Source organism: Calypte anna, chromosome Z, assembly GCF_003957555.1.
Source record: "Calypte anna isolate BGI_N300 chromosome Z, bCalAnn1_v1.p, whole genome shotgun sequence".
Lineage (NCBI taxonomy): Eukaryota > Metazoa > Chordata > Aves > Apodiformes > Trochilidae > Calypte > Calypte anna.
The window spans coordinates 51,423,905-51,436,632 of NC_044274.1; the positions used below are offsets into that span (position 1 = coordinate 51,423,905).

The window sequence follows — 12,728 nt, forward strand, 5'->3', positions numbered from 1 at the left end:
TGTACTATATCTCACATGAAGTGCATTCATTTCAGCCTAAGGAATGACTGCATCATAGTTCATAAATAAAAACTTCTAACTTTCCTGCTTCCAGCTGAAAGGGGCACAAATGACCAGTAAAATACAGTTATGGCTTGTAGCTTCAACACAGTATTTACCTGGTCAATACATACAATAATCTAGGCTACAAATACACATACTGAGTATGTTGACTTGAGATCTATTTCTTGAGTTTTTTTAAAATAATCAAATCTCTGCTCAAATAAGACTATTTATGCAATACTGACAAATTCTGTATTTCTCAATACTGGGAATACAAGAGAGACATGTTATGAACTAAGACATAACATGCTGGGGTTATCTTATGTACACAAAAAATCCGTGTTTCCCTGTGAAAGAACACTATATTCTGTGTGATCAGCCCTACAGAAGCGCATGCAACTGCTCCTGAGACACACACAGACATGGAGGACATAGCACTAAGAAGAGTGTCTCCTGAACTACTGCACCCTAATTTCAAGTTTCTCATAACAATTACTTAATGACAGTACTGGTCCAGAGACCAGTCATCCACAGCTTGGTATCTACCACATACACAGTGCATAGCTACCTGGCTTGCTTGCCTGATGGTTGTTCCGTGCTCTGAGCATGCTGAACTGCACTGCCAGAACAGTGAATTCTTAATTGTAATAAATGAGACTAAGGAAGCCACTGCTGGTTTGGCAAGCCTATTCCTACCCTCATCTCAAGTTTTCTGTTTCTGACCACTGGAATAGGTAAACTCTCCACCTGTCAGGTATTACAAGCTTACACATGATGGAAGTACTTATTTAATACTGAACATAGTAAACAGACTCATGTAGCCAGGTACGTGGCTTATCAGCCATTTTGCAACTTGCTTCCAGAGCACTTAATTTAAGAACTTACTAGAGTATCAGAAGACTGTTTTTACAACTGCAGTCTAACTGTTCAGTACACCTTTGTCTAGGAAATATTCTGAAATCCATGGGCAACTGCATTTAGATATTTAGGCAAAATGGCTACTGTTGAGAGTTGACACCTCTGCTATGAACACTAAAAAATGTCTGATATTTAACCATAGACCCACACAGTTATTGCTGGCCCTGGCTTGGGTCTGCTCACTCATGTTTTGAGAGGAAGAGTAACTTACAGAGAGGTCAGTAACACATACCTACACTTCTGGTTTTGTCCACCTTGTTAGAAGAGGATCTGCAAATAAATCCTATATTGCCATAAATCCCTCAATACTTCAGTCTAAAAAGCCCTCAAATTGTTAGCGAGCAAGTTTTGTCTTCTTCACCTCAGTGTGCCAATGTGCTACCCAACTCACCACACCATCAACCTCAGTATTCAGTAATACTTCAACTACATCTACTGATATGGATTTGTAATGTTCATTAAGAAACTACCACACTAATACACCAGCAGTACTGGAGCTGAACAAACGGAGAAGTCTTTTTTCCTTCTTTTCTAAGTCACATTCTTGTTGCCAAAAAGCTCAATTTAATTATGAAGAATGTTTACTCCTCTTCAGCAGTTCTCCATATTTGTAGTATGATACAAATGTAGTTGTCTTCAAAAGCAATACTGCTTTTAAATAAGAGCTTTTTCATTATTTGGATTTTTAAAGCTATATAATTCTGTGTCTGCTTAGCAGCTTTAAGAGTATGTGCCAAATACTGCAATATCATTTAGCCTTTTGTCCTTTTTGAAACAAATCATCACTTTCTTGAACTGGTAGATAGCTACAAACTTCAGTTTGCTTTGTTAGGTATTTTTTCTTGATTTTCTTCATTTTATTTTTTAATGGAAGGAAAGACAACAAGAAAATAAATGCTACCCTAAAAAGTCGTTCCTTCCTACATCCCCCACAATGAATCCCAGAGACTAGGACAGAGCTAGGGATGCTGCTGTTATAGCCCCACATGCTAGAAAGGTAACTGGAGAATACAAAGTATCCTTAAGATCTTGAGGAAAGAAACACCTTTAACTTCCATTTTAACATACCAATTTCACATCTGAATTCCTGCATGACCAAAGTACAAAGGACATGATTGGTAACTTTTATACTCTGAACTACTTCAGGAACTCTCAGAACACCATGCAAGTTAATGCCTGAAAAGTCTGCCTCCTCCACCTTGCAGTTAGCCAAATCATACCAGGTTTCTGTTGCTTTTGAACATGAATGAATTCTCACTCCATTAGAGGCTATCAGAGAAGGCTGGTAGTAAGGCTGGGTTTTTTTCATCTCACTCTATGAATTACTAAGAATACAATGGTGCAAAGTTTTGACAGGTATCTATGTCACTTTTTAATCTCCTATTTATATGTGCTCAGATTAATTTCAAAGATATTCCTTCTCATTTTTTTAAAACCTCAGGTGGATGCCCCATTTTGCAGGGGACCGGCTGTAAAGCAGACTTGCTTAGAGCCGCCTTCTCTCTACTGAGAAATTCACACTTTGTTTTACATCCTCTGAAGACTCCAGAAAAGCTAAAAAGAGCCTTCGCTGCTCTGAAGTTTCACCTTGTCACACTGAGCCTAAAGAAGTCGTTTCCAGGACTGAGCATCCTTTAACGACCCAGGGAATGTCCTCAGGGCGGGGTATCTAGAAGCCAAGACGGCTCTCCCAGCGATCCGATGTGGCCACGGTGGCGGCAAACCTCTGCGGATCGCGTCGCGCCCCGCGCAGAGCGCGCTGCTTTTCCTTCGCCGGGCCGATGCACGGCACCGATCCCGGCAGGGTTCCTGCTCCTTCTGCCCCCCGCCAGCACCACCACTCGCCTCCGTGCGCATTCAGCAGCGCCCGCTTGAGCAGCCACAGCTGCGGCGGGCAGCCGCTCCCACCCCCGCCCCGGCACCAGCCCGGCGGCCCCCGCAAGATCCTTACCCCATGGCGGCCGGCGGCGCCGGGCACCGGCGGTGCCGCGCGGGCCGGGTCCCCGGGGCGCTCCTCGCCGCGCCGGCAGCTCCGCAGCCCCGTGGCGGCGGGCCGCTGCGCTGGGTTCGCCGCGCAGGCCCGGGGGGCCGCGCCGCTGGCTGACAGCTGCCGGGCCGAGCGGGACCGCCCGCACCCTAGGGAGCGCCCCCCGCGGGCCGGGCTCCCATGGCCGCCAGGCACCCTCAGGCAGCGGCTCCGGCCCCCGGGAGCGCGGCGGCGGAGGCTCCGGGAGCAGACGAGTCCCCTCCTGCGGGCGGACGGGGAGGCGGTCGCCTTTTCCGCGCGGGACTGGCGGTGGCTGCGGCGCTTCTCGCCGGAACGCGAGCGGCTGGCGAGGGCTCTGTGCGCCTCAGAGGCGGAGCGGGATGGGGCAGGCGGTGCGCGCAAGGCTCCAAGCCGCTGCTCCCCTTAGTACCCCCGCCGGCAGCGTGGCGGGCACCAATGCATTTTCCCTAAGAGGCAGAGAGAGCCGCGGCACCGGTGCTGGCATGGGGCTCCCGGCGTTAGTCGGCTGGCGGCGGGCTGCAGCCGCACGTCCCCCGCAGGCACCGTAGCGCCGCGCTAACTCGATCCGCCCGCCCGCCCGCCCACCCCCGTCTGCGGAGATAAGGGACACCGCTCCTCCTTCCCGCGGTGGCGGGTCCGATCCCCGCCGTCACGCCTCCTGCGGAGAGCGGGAGGGCATCGCGCTGGGGCGCGGCGGGTCGGTCACTCGCAGCGGGAGGCGGGAGGGGCTGCCACTGCCCAGCCCGCGTTCCTCTGCGGCGGGGCCGTGGGCTCAGCCCCGCCGGTGAGACACAGGGAGGAATGGAGCGGGCGCCGCGTCAGGCGGTGCCGGGCTGCTCCGGCGCTCCCGAGCCCCTGCCTCTGCCTCTGCCTGCCCGCGTCCCCGCCTCCCTCTCACACCTCCGCCAGCGCCCGCCCGTCCCCTCGCGGTGGGCAGGCGCAGCCGCTGAGCGCAGCCCGCGCCTCCGTTCCGCTCCTCCCGGGGGAAGGGAAGAGCAAAGCGGAGCCGACCCAAGCGGAACGCGGTCAAGCCGAGCTAAACTAAGCGGAACCCAGCCAAGCGGAGCTAAGCCGAGCCGAGCCCAGCCCAGCCTAGCTGAGCCCTGCCCTACAGTTCTCCACGCCCGCCGCTAGCTCCCTTGTGCTGGCGGCGGCACCTGCTCGCTCTGCCTCCATCCTCCGCCCGGGGAGCTTTAAATAGCACACGTCACCGCGCTCCCCTACGCACTGACGTCACGCACCGCTCCCGGCGCTGACGACACCGGGGTGCGGGGGATGATGTCAGAGTGGTCCAGGCCGCCGGAAGCTCTTCTATAATAGGGAAAGGGGATGGGGGGGAGCGAGGGCCCCGGGCCCACCGCGACGCTGCCGCCTCCGTTCGCCTCCTCGGGGCGCTGGCGGTGACCGGCCCCGCCCCCCTTGCCCCTTCCCGCCCCCACCCCCTGCGGCGCCGTCTCCGCGGCAACACCGCGCGCCCCCGCCGCCGCGCACCGCGCTATTCCCGGTGCCGCGTCCTGCGGCTGGGCCGGGGGAACCGGCGGGGTTCGAGCTCTGTTGAAGCCCCGAGCCCACCCGGCATGCGGCTGCCGCAGCCTCCCAGCCCTCTGCGCCGGGAGTGGGAGCGGCAGGGCACGCCGGTGCCGGTCCCCGTCCCCGTCCCGCAGCACATCGCTGCATCCAGCACTGCGAACCCGACAGCGGTGCGCACTACACGGGAAGGAAACGCAGCGGCCATTCTAAAATTGCCCCCCAAAATGCAGATCCCGGCACATGCCTCCTAGTCACATTGCAAAGAAACAGCCAGCACTGTGAGCTTACCAGATCCTACTAAATTGTGTTCAGTCCTTCGGTGGCACCATGCAAACAAATAGTGTGTCTGTCTGCCTCTAATTAAACAGTAAACCAAGATCCGGCACTGACTGCTACCTCACCTTATGTTCAGCAAGTACTTCATTAACTCTGCAAGTTTTCCTGAATTTATGAATATTAGGCATAACTGTTCCTAGATAATGTCAATGATAATGGGATACCCGTGGTGGAACACGTATCCCAGCTCCTTGCTGCTTCTAGGACTGTTTTCAGTATTGTCGTGTTTTCCTGCTCAAGCCATGCTGTAGCCACCACAGGTGTAATTGATTGCAATAAGCTTGAGAGAGAGAGACGTCAATATGATACTAGGTGATAGTCCTCACATAAAATTGGAAGAACATCCAAGTCTTACTAATGAACGTTACGGCACTGTAAAGCATGTCAAAACCAACAATGGTTCATTGCTTCATTACTGCTTTAACAAAAGGTTGTCTTCTCAGAAGATCTCTGCAATTCCAGGAAGAGTCTGATTGAAAGACAGCAAAAGGACTTACCTAACAATCTAATGTCCCCAGAGTAAGGACAGACATTCTCAATAGTTATTATAATTGACACATGCACATGTTTTACAGATGCTTCAACGTTTTGACCTACAAAAGTAATCAGCTATGGGAAGAGTGAAGGCGACAAATTAAATATCAAGGAAGACCTTCTCCAAACAAAAAAAGATAATAAAAGTAAGAAACCTATCAAGAATAATTCCTAGCAGTAGCAGAAAGGCAGGCTGACTCACAAGGGAGAAAACAACAGCTTCATCAGCTGTCCAAGTCTTACAAACTATTGCATACCCCAAGTAAAGGAACAGAGCTACAAAAACTTCAGGATGAGTGGCAACAGTTTGTTGTTGGCAATGCTCAGAACATGCACAGTTATGATAAGGCTGTATCACTTTCTTGGTCTGCCATTGTCATTTCTTTGTTGGGTTTCACATGCAAATTCTGCAACATATGAAGCCATACATATCTTCCAATAAAAATTAAACTAGACATACAGGCTCCTGTCAGTTGTGGAGATGAAGATCCACAGAAGTTCTGTTTTCCATATAAGATTGATAAGAGTGAAAGAGATTATGATAAAAAATAATTCAGACTAGGCAAGGGTAAACAACATGCAGCTTGTTTATTTCTTGAGGGAGCTCAGATTCATTAGATTCAAGTAGCCCCACATGACATTTTGCATGCAGTTACAACAGGTCAGGAGCAAAGAAACAAATGCTCTAAATCCACACACAAGTAACTGTTGCATCATTTCTGTTCTTTCAGTTCAAGCTCACAGAAAATGCAAATCCTGTAGTATTTCATTATATCCAAAGTATTTTGTTTAGCTAACATGGAGAAGGCTCCATCTGTCTGTGCTTTTCAAGTTGTCCACATATTTGGCTTGCATGAAGTATGTTTTCCCACCACATGAGTGCAAAACCAGAAATTCCTGAGACTGAAGATAGAAGAAAAAAATAGAAAAGAAACCAAACACACACTAAGCCCTGGAGAAAAGGGTTGCATGTTCACTTGAGAGGTGTGAACCATGGACAAAGAAACACTGCTGTCTCCAGAACAAACCTGTGTGGGATACCAAGAGTATCTTTACTCCCTTTCTATTTCATTGCAGGGACAAAGAAAGTATCACTCCAAGTAAACCAAAAAAAGTATCACTCCAAATAAAGGTTTATCTTTATTTCCTCTTAATTGTTCAATTGTTCAGCAAGTGTTATTATTGCAGTTAAGCATAGAACCTCCACATAACTGATTGCTTCCCTTCTGTATTTATTGCTACTGTTCTTCCAAGTCTGATCATCCTATAAGCCTTAAGCTTTGTCTCAGTTACACTCTTTTACAATTTTGATCACTTTGCAGGTTGATTTGGTTGAGTTAACATTATTTGTCTTCTCAAAAAAGTCTTTTGTCAGGCTTCCTGAAATCAATTCTCTTTCTTGCTTTTCCCAGACTAATACATGATAAAAAAACATGCAGTTATCCATCAGCTAAGGATGAGCTGTACATGCAGATTAAAAAAGAAAATAGCTAGGCTATTAAATCATAGACATTAGCAGCAGAAACAACACACAGTCAACTCATCATGAAGACTGAAGTAATATAACATGGAGAAATTTAATAGTGATGACAAGAGGGATCTCTCAGTTGTCTGTTTTAATTTTTTTTCCATGCTATTTTTGAACGTTCTTTGTCTCAAGCACTCTGATGGAGGCAGTGTGCAGCTGTGGAGAACACTGCCTGCTGAAAATTATCAGCAGGTCAATGGCTGTTACTCTGGCAAAGATACCGAGCAACGCCACAATCAAATAAGAGATGGATGGTTTCAGGCACTGCAAAGCACAGGGTGGTGCAAGAGAAAGACTGCTGTTTGCTGTTCTGAACTGGCATATTCCTGGTACATATGTTCCTAGCCAACAATGGAGCTGCCAAATCCTGTTCTGACATCCTTGCCCTGAATAGCCAACCAGCTGGGACAACACCTGTAAACTTGGCAGCAGTAGAGATACCTCTGAAAGGAGTGTTGCATTGAACCTCTCGTTGGGATACCTGTAGATGAAAAAAAAAAACCCCAGATGGTTGTGCTGTCTGAATTGCAAGCCTGCTGACTATCAGCCTGGCCAAAGTCCTGGAGAAGCAAGAAGCCCTGCAAGGGTCTGCATTTTGCCCTAGCCTTCCACTGTACCTCTACTTTCTCAGTGCAAAACCAGATCTGTACTGACTGATCACACATTCGTTAGAGCTGTCATTTCCATGGAAAAGACAAATGTAGTTTTAAGAGACAGAGAAATCCAATTTTGTATGGTAAAGCACTGAAAAAAACTACAGATCCTTGTTCAGCTCTCTATTGACACTGCCCTACATGGCATCTAAGTTGAAGACATGGATTTGATGGATGGACCACTCGGTTGATAGGGAACTTGCTAGAAGGTCGCACTCAAAGAGTTGTGATCAATGGCACAATGTCCAGCTGGAGAACAGTGGCAAGTGGAGTTCTTCAGGGGTCTGTTCTAGTTCCAGTGCTGTTTAACATCTTTGTCAGTCACATTGACAACAGCATTGAGTGCAGCCTCAGCAAATTTTCCAATGACACCAAAATGTGTAGTGTAGTGGATTCACTTGAGGGAAGGGATGCTATCCAGAGGGAACTTAACAGGCTTAAGAAATGGGCCATGGAAACTGCAAACTGCTAGTGTTGAAGTCCAGTTCAGCAAGTCCAAGCACAAGGTCTTGCATCCATGTCAGGCCAATCCCAGGCACAATTACAAGCTGGCATACAGTGGGTTGAGAGTAGCTTTGAATAAAAGGACTTGGGGGTGTGGTTGATGGGAAACACAAGGTGAGACAGCAGTGGGCACATGCAACTCAGAAGGCCTAGGTGTCTGCATCCTAGGATACATCAGGGGAGTGTGGCCAGCAGATCAAGAGAGGTGATTGTCCCCCTCTGCTCTGCACATGTAAGACCCCACCTCAAATACTGCATTCAGTTCTGGTGTCCCTACCATAAGAAGGACACAGATCTGTTGGAATGAGTCCAGAGGAGAGGCACAAAGATGATCCAGGGGCTGGAGCACCTCTGCTACAAGGAGAGGCTGAGGGAGCTGTGATTGTTCAGCCTGAAGAGGACTCTGAGAGGACCTTATAGCTGCTTTCCAGTACCTGAAGGGAACATACAGGAGGGCTGGAGAAGAACTTGTCATGAGTCTCCAGTGATAAGACAAGAGCAAATGGTTTTAAACTGGAAAATAATAGGCTTAGATGAGATCTAAGTTCTACAGAATGAAGTCAGTGAGATTCTGGAACAGATTGTCAAGAGAAGTTGTGGATGCTGCCTCCCTAGATGTGTTCAAGGCCAGGCTGGATGAGGCTTTGAGCAACCTGATCTAGTTGAGAGGCGTCCCTGCCCATGGCAGGGAGGTAGGAGTAGATGATCCTTAAGGTCCCTTTCAACCTAAGCCATTCTGATTCTAGTCAGCACAGTCTTAAAAAGAAGGAATTTTAGTTGCACCAAGACCAGAGAAAAACTCTACGGAGGTTTAAGGAACCTCAGGGTCATTATCTGAGAGAAGGAAAATAAGGATTGGCTTGTTTTGTTTATCAAACTAAAATCCAATGCAGCGTACTATTATGCTCTCCAAATAATTCTGGTGAAGTTAAAAGAAGCAAGGGAGCAAAAAGAGCTATTAAATGGTGAAATAATAAATTAGTATAAACACACTATACTTTTTTTCCCTGGCACCTCAAAGGTTGTTGATCTTTGAGGAGCTGGTAGCTTCAAGGGTAGCTTTCCAAAATAAGAACTGAATGCAAAAGAAACAATGACTGAAAGTGTTCACAGATACAGCCATCACTGCCTTCCACGCAGGAGGAGTTGAGGGTAGCTAGAAGGATAGAGACATCGTTCCTCCAGTGGCCCACAGCCTGCAGATCCTATTTCCTCCAGGGTTGTGGGCAGGGTTGGTACTGCTGCTCCCTTACATCAGTTGCCATTTGGTTTAATACTGTAAATTCCCAAATCCCTAAGGACACCAAGGATGTTTATTCTCTTCGAAGATGAGGAAGACAGCACCTCAGACTTCTCTCAGTTCTCATCATTGCTGATATTTAGTGCCTCTTCCTTCCTCCTTCTCCTTTATGCCTTTTTCTTGCCCTCCTTTCTCCTGTTTAATCACATTTCTTTCAGCGTGTGCAATCACTTCTCCATCAATTTTTCAGGATCTCTGTTTAATTTATACAACAACAGAAAAATGGGGAGCAGAGTAAATGTCATATTTTTCCCTGAGTCAAGGTTTATGTCTGCATCTTCAGCAGTCTATAAAAATTTTTGCAGTCATGACAGGTGGGCCTGGAGGGATTCTGGAGGAATTTACATTCCCCCTTTTTTTTTTTTTTTTTTTTTTTCTGGAATAGATGAGGAAACATAAGTGTTGCTTTATAATCAAGTAAATGTGGTACTCTCAAAGACTAGATTTATTTTTGAAAGCAACTATATGACATAATTCCCTGAGATGCCTTATGGTCCAATATTTCTAACTGTCTTGTTGCCAGAGAATGCTACTTTTCTGGCACCTACTTTCAGCATTTTGTTTTCTAACTACCAGAAATAGATTGCACATATCCTACACAGCTCTGTGGCGCTACATCCCTACAGGAATTTGTAAGATACTGAGCCCTGAGTAATCTTTTCATTTCTTAGTCAGGTTTATCAGTGGCTATTATTTCATTCAGTGTTTTGGTTTTTTTTCTGACCTTAGAGAAAGCGTAGTTTCTTTCAGTAGACTAATTATGTCAGCCTGTCATTTCTGTCTAATTCCTCTGAGTTTATCTAGATTTATCGCTCCCTCAAATCTTTGCACTTCTTTTTGCAGTTTCAACTGATGATGCTGAAAATACTGCAAAAATGATTGTAAAAATCAAATGTATTTTTTACTTAAGAGTTTTGAAATGTAGCAATAATAGCATCATGTGTCTGAAACATGATTCTTCTCCAACAGTATTCCTTTCTTGGCAAAACTTTATTTGCACACAATGAGTCTTCTTTTCCAGTGTGCTGTGAATCACATCTGAGAGACCACATACTGATAGAAAAGTTTTTTCCGTCATATTTACATTATAGACAATACGGTCTGTGTTTTCAGAAAGAGTAATAGCAATTGTAGAGCATTTTTCTTTTTTTTATCAATCCTTCCAAAACAGACCATGTTGATTTCAAGTAGAGATAACAAATTCCAAACATGATTTCTGCACTTATTCCTCCTATCTTTGAAATAATCAGTTAATATTTTTATTTCTCAGGATCTGAAAGCTTGTAGTACATGATAGTACTCATTCACTAATGAATATGTGATTGTCTTACAATAAATAGCTCTTGCTTTAAGAAGTACTTCTTTCCCACTTATTTTTCAAGAGTTCTAGACATTCTAACAACAGAACCCGTGAATCCTTGAAGAGAGTGCTTAATTTTCTGCTTGTGTTTTTCTTCTTAAAGATGGGTTTTCTTGAGATTTTGAAAGACTCGTATTTGGAGAACATTATGCTGTATTTCTGTAAATTTTTCCATGAAGAATATATGGAATTTCCAGTTTCCAATCACCTGAGCTTCAGCTGCTGATGGGAATGTAGTCCTAGAATCTACAAAGATTTTTTCCATGTAACAAAAATTTGGCCAAGCTTTGAGAAACACTAATATCTTCATGCTGAGAGGCAGAAGACTGTAACTGGGCCATAAGCATTCTGCATTTTTTTTCCTCCTGATTTCCATTCATCTGGCAGGTTAGGAGGATATATTAAGTGAGCAAAGTGCAAAGCAGATGAATGAAAATTACACAAGTAACTCCATTCCTGTAATTTTCAAACCCTAAATACTTAGCTTTACATTTTAATTCCATTTTAATTTAATTTAATGTATTGAAAATACATTTTAATTATAGTTTGGTATAGTTTTTCTGTGTCCAAGAATTATATAAAGGGGTTGAGGCTTTCCTTTTGACAAATCAGCGAAATAAATCAGAGTAGGATGTTACCTCTCTCCTTCATCTTTTTTCCCATTTTTCTTGTGTGTTTTATAATTCTCTTGGTCTTTTCATTGTCTAGCCCTTCATCAGTACCTGCTTGTGTAGCGGGAGGAGCCATTCTTGCTCCTGAAGCTCGACAAGCTGCTGGTCTCTTCCAGGACTCCAGCCACCACACAGTGCTTCCAGGGTAGAAGTGTAGCAGGAAGAGCCTTTCTTGCTCCAGAGGCTCAACGAGCTGCTGGCCTCTCCATGCCTCACACCAGAGTGAGCTGACCTGCCTCTGTGGGTGTGTGTCCCACCTTTATTGGCCCCCTGGTAATAGGGGGCCTGCCCTAACCAGGCACAGGTGGACTCACACCCACTCTTTGGCAACACAAGGCACCTGGTTGACAATGTCTCTCTACATGCTTGTCTTGCCCTACCAGCAGCCAGAATGCTGCCACCCTCACATTGCATTCACAGAATCACAGAGTTTTTGTACTTGGAAAAGACCTCTAAGATCACCACATCCAACTGACAACACCCCCTCCCAATAAAATATATATATGTCAATACCTGTATCACCCACTGAATCATGTCCTGAATTGTCTCACCTATACAGTTTTCAAATACCTCCAGGAATGGTGACTCCACCACACTATTCCTGGTACAAACCAGGATGCTGGGGGCATTCTTGGCCACCCAGGCGTATTGCCTCATATGCTGCCTCATATTCAGCTGGCTGTTGACAGCACCCTCAGGGTCTTTTTCTGTTTGGCAGCTTTCCAGCCACTCCTTACCAACTCTGTAATATTCATGGGGTTGTTGGGACCAAAGTACTGGACCTGGCATTTGGCCTTGTTAAATCTTGTTTCATTGACCTTGGCCCACTCATCCAGCCAGTCCAGGTCCCTTCCTACCCTCAAGCAGATCAGCACGCCCACCCAGGGTAGTGTTATCTGCAGACTTACTAAGGAAGCATTCAATGCTCTCATCTAGATCACAAATAAAGGTATTGAATGGGACCAGCCCCAAAACAGAGCCCTGGGGAACGCTAGTGGTGACTGGTCACCTACTGGATTTATCTCCATTCTGAGGTACATTGCTGGTGACCAGTTGGCAGCCAGCTGTAGCCCCAGAATCAGTGCCTCTCCTCATAGAGGCTGCTCCCACAGCCTGCCCCACCCTTCTCGGTATCAAAAATTATCATGATGGACATTTCCAGAGAGTTTAATGTTTTAAAAGAGGGGTGGGAGCATGCTAAACACTGCGTTGCTCGTGTCAGCAGATGTGACAATTCTGTGGCCAAATGTGTGGCATGCCTCAGCATGGGTGTTAAGCCATCAGGGTGAGCCCACTGGCAGGGGGTTCAGAAGGGCACCTGAGCTGACAGCAGGAAGCAAGATT

The 12,728-nt window shown here is 46.3% G+C and overlaps 1 protein-coding gene across 1 annotated transcript in view; it reads right to left on the minus strand.

Moving 5' to 3' along the window:
• HOMER1 (homer scaffold protein 1) overlaps positions 1 to 2,957 on the minus strand; it is an 88,389-nt gene extending 85,432 nt beyond the window's left edge. The window contains exon 1 of the mRNA XM_030467280.1: positions 2,912 to 2,957. Coding sequence (XP_030323140.1) covers positions 2,912 to 2,916 — 5 coding nt within the window. The 5' untranslated portion in view covers positions 2,917 to 2,957. The remainder of the gene's footprint in view (positions 1 to 2,911) is intronic.
• Between the last annotated feature and the right edge of the window lie 9,771 nt (positions 2,958 to 12,728).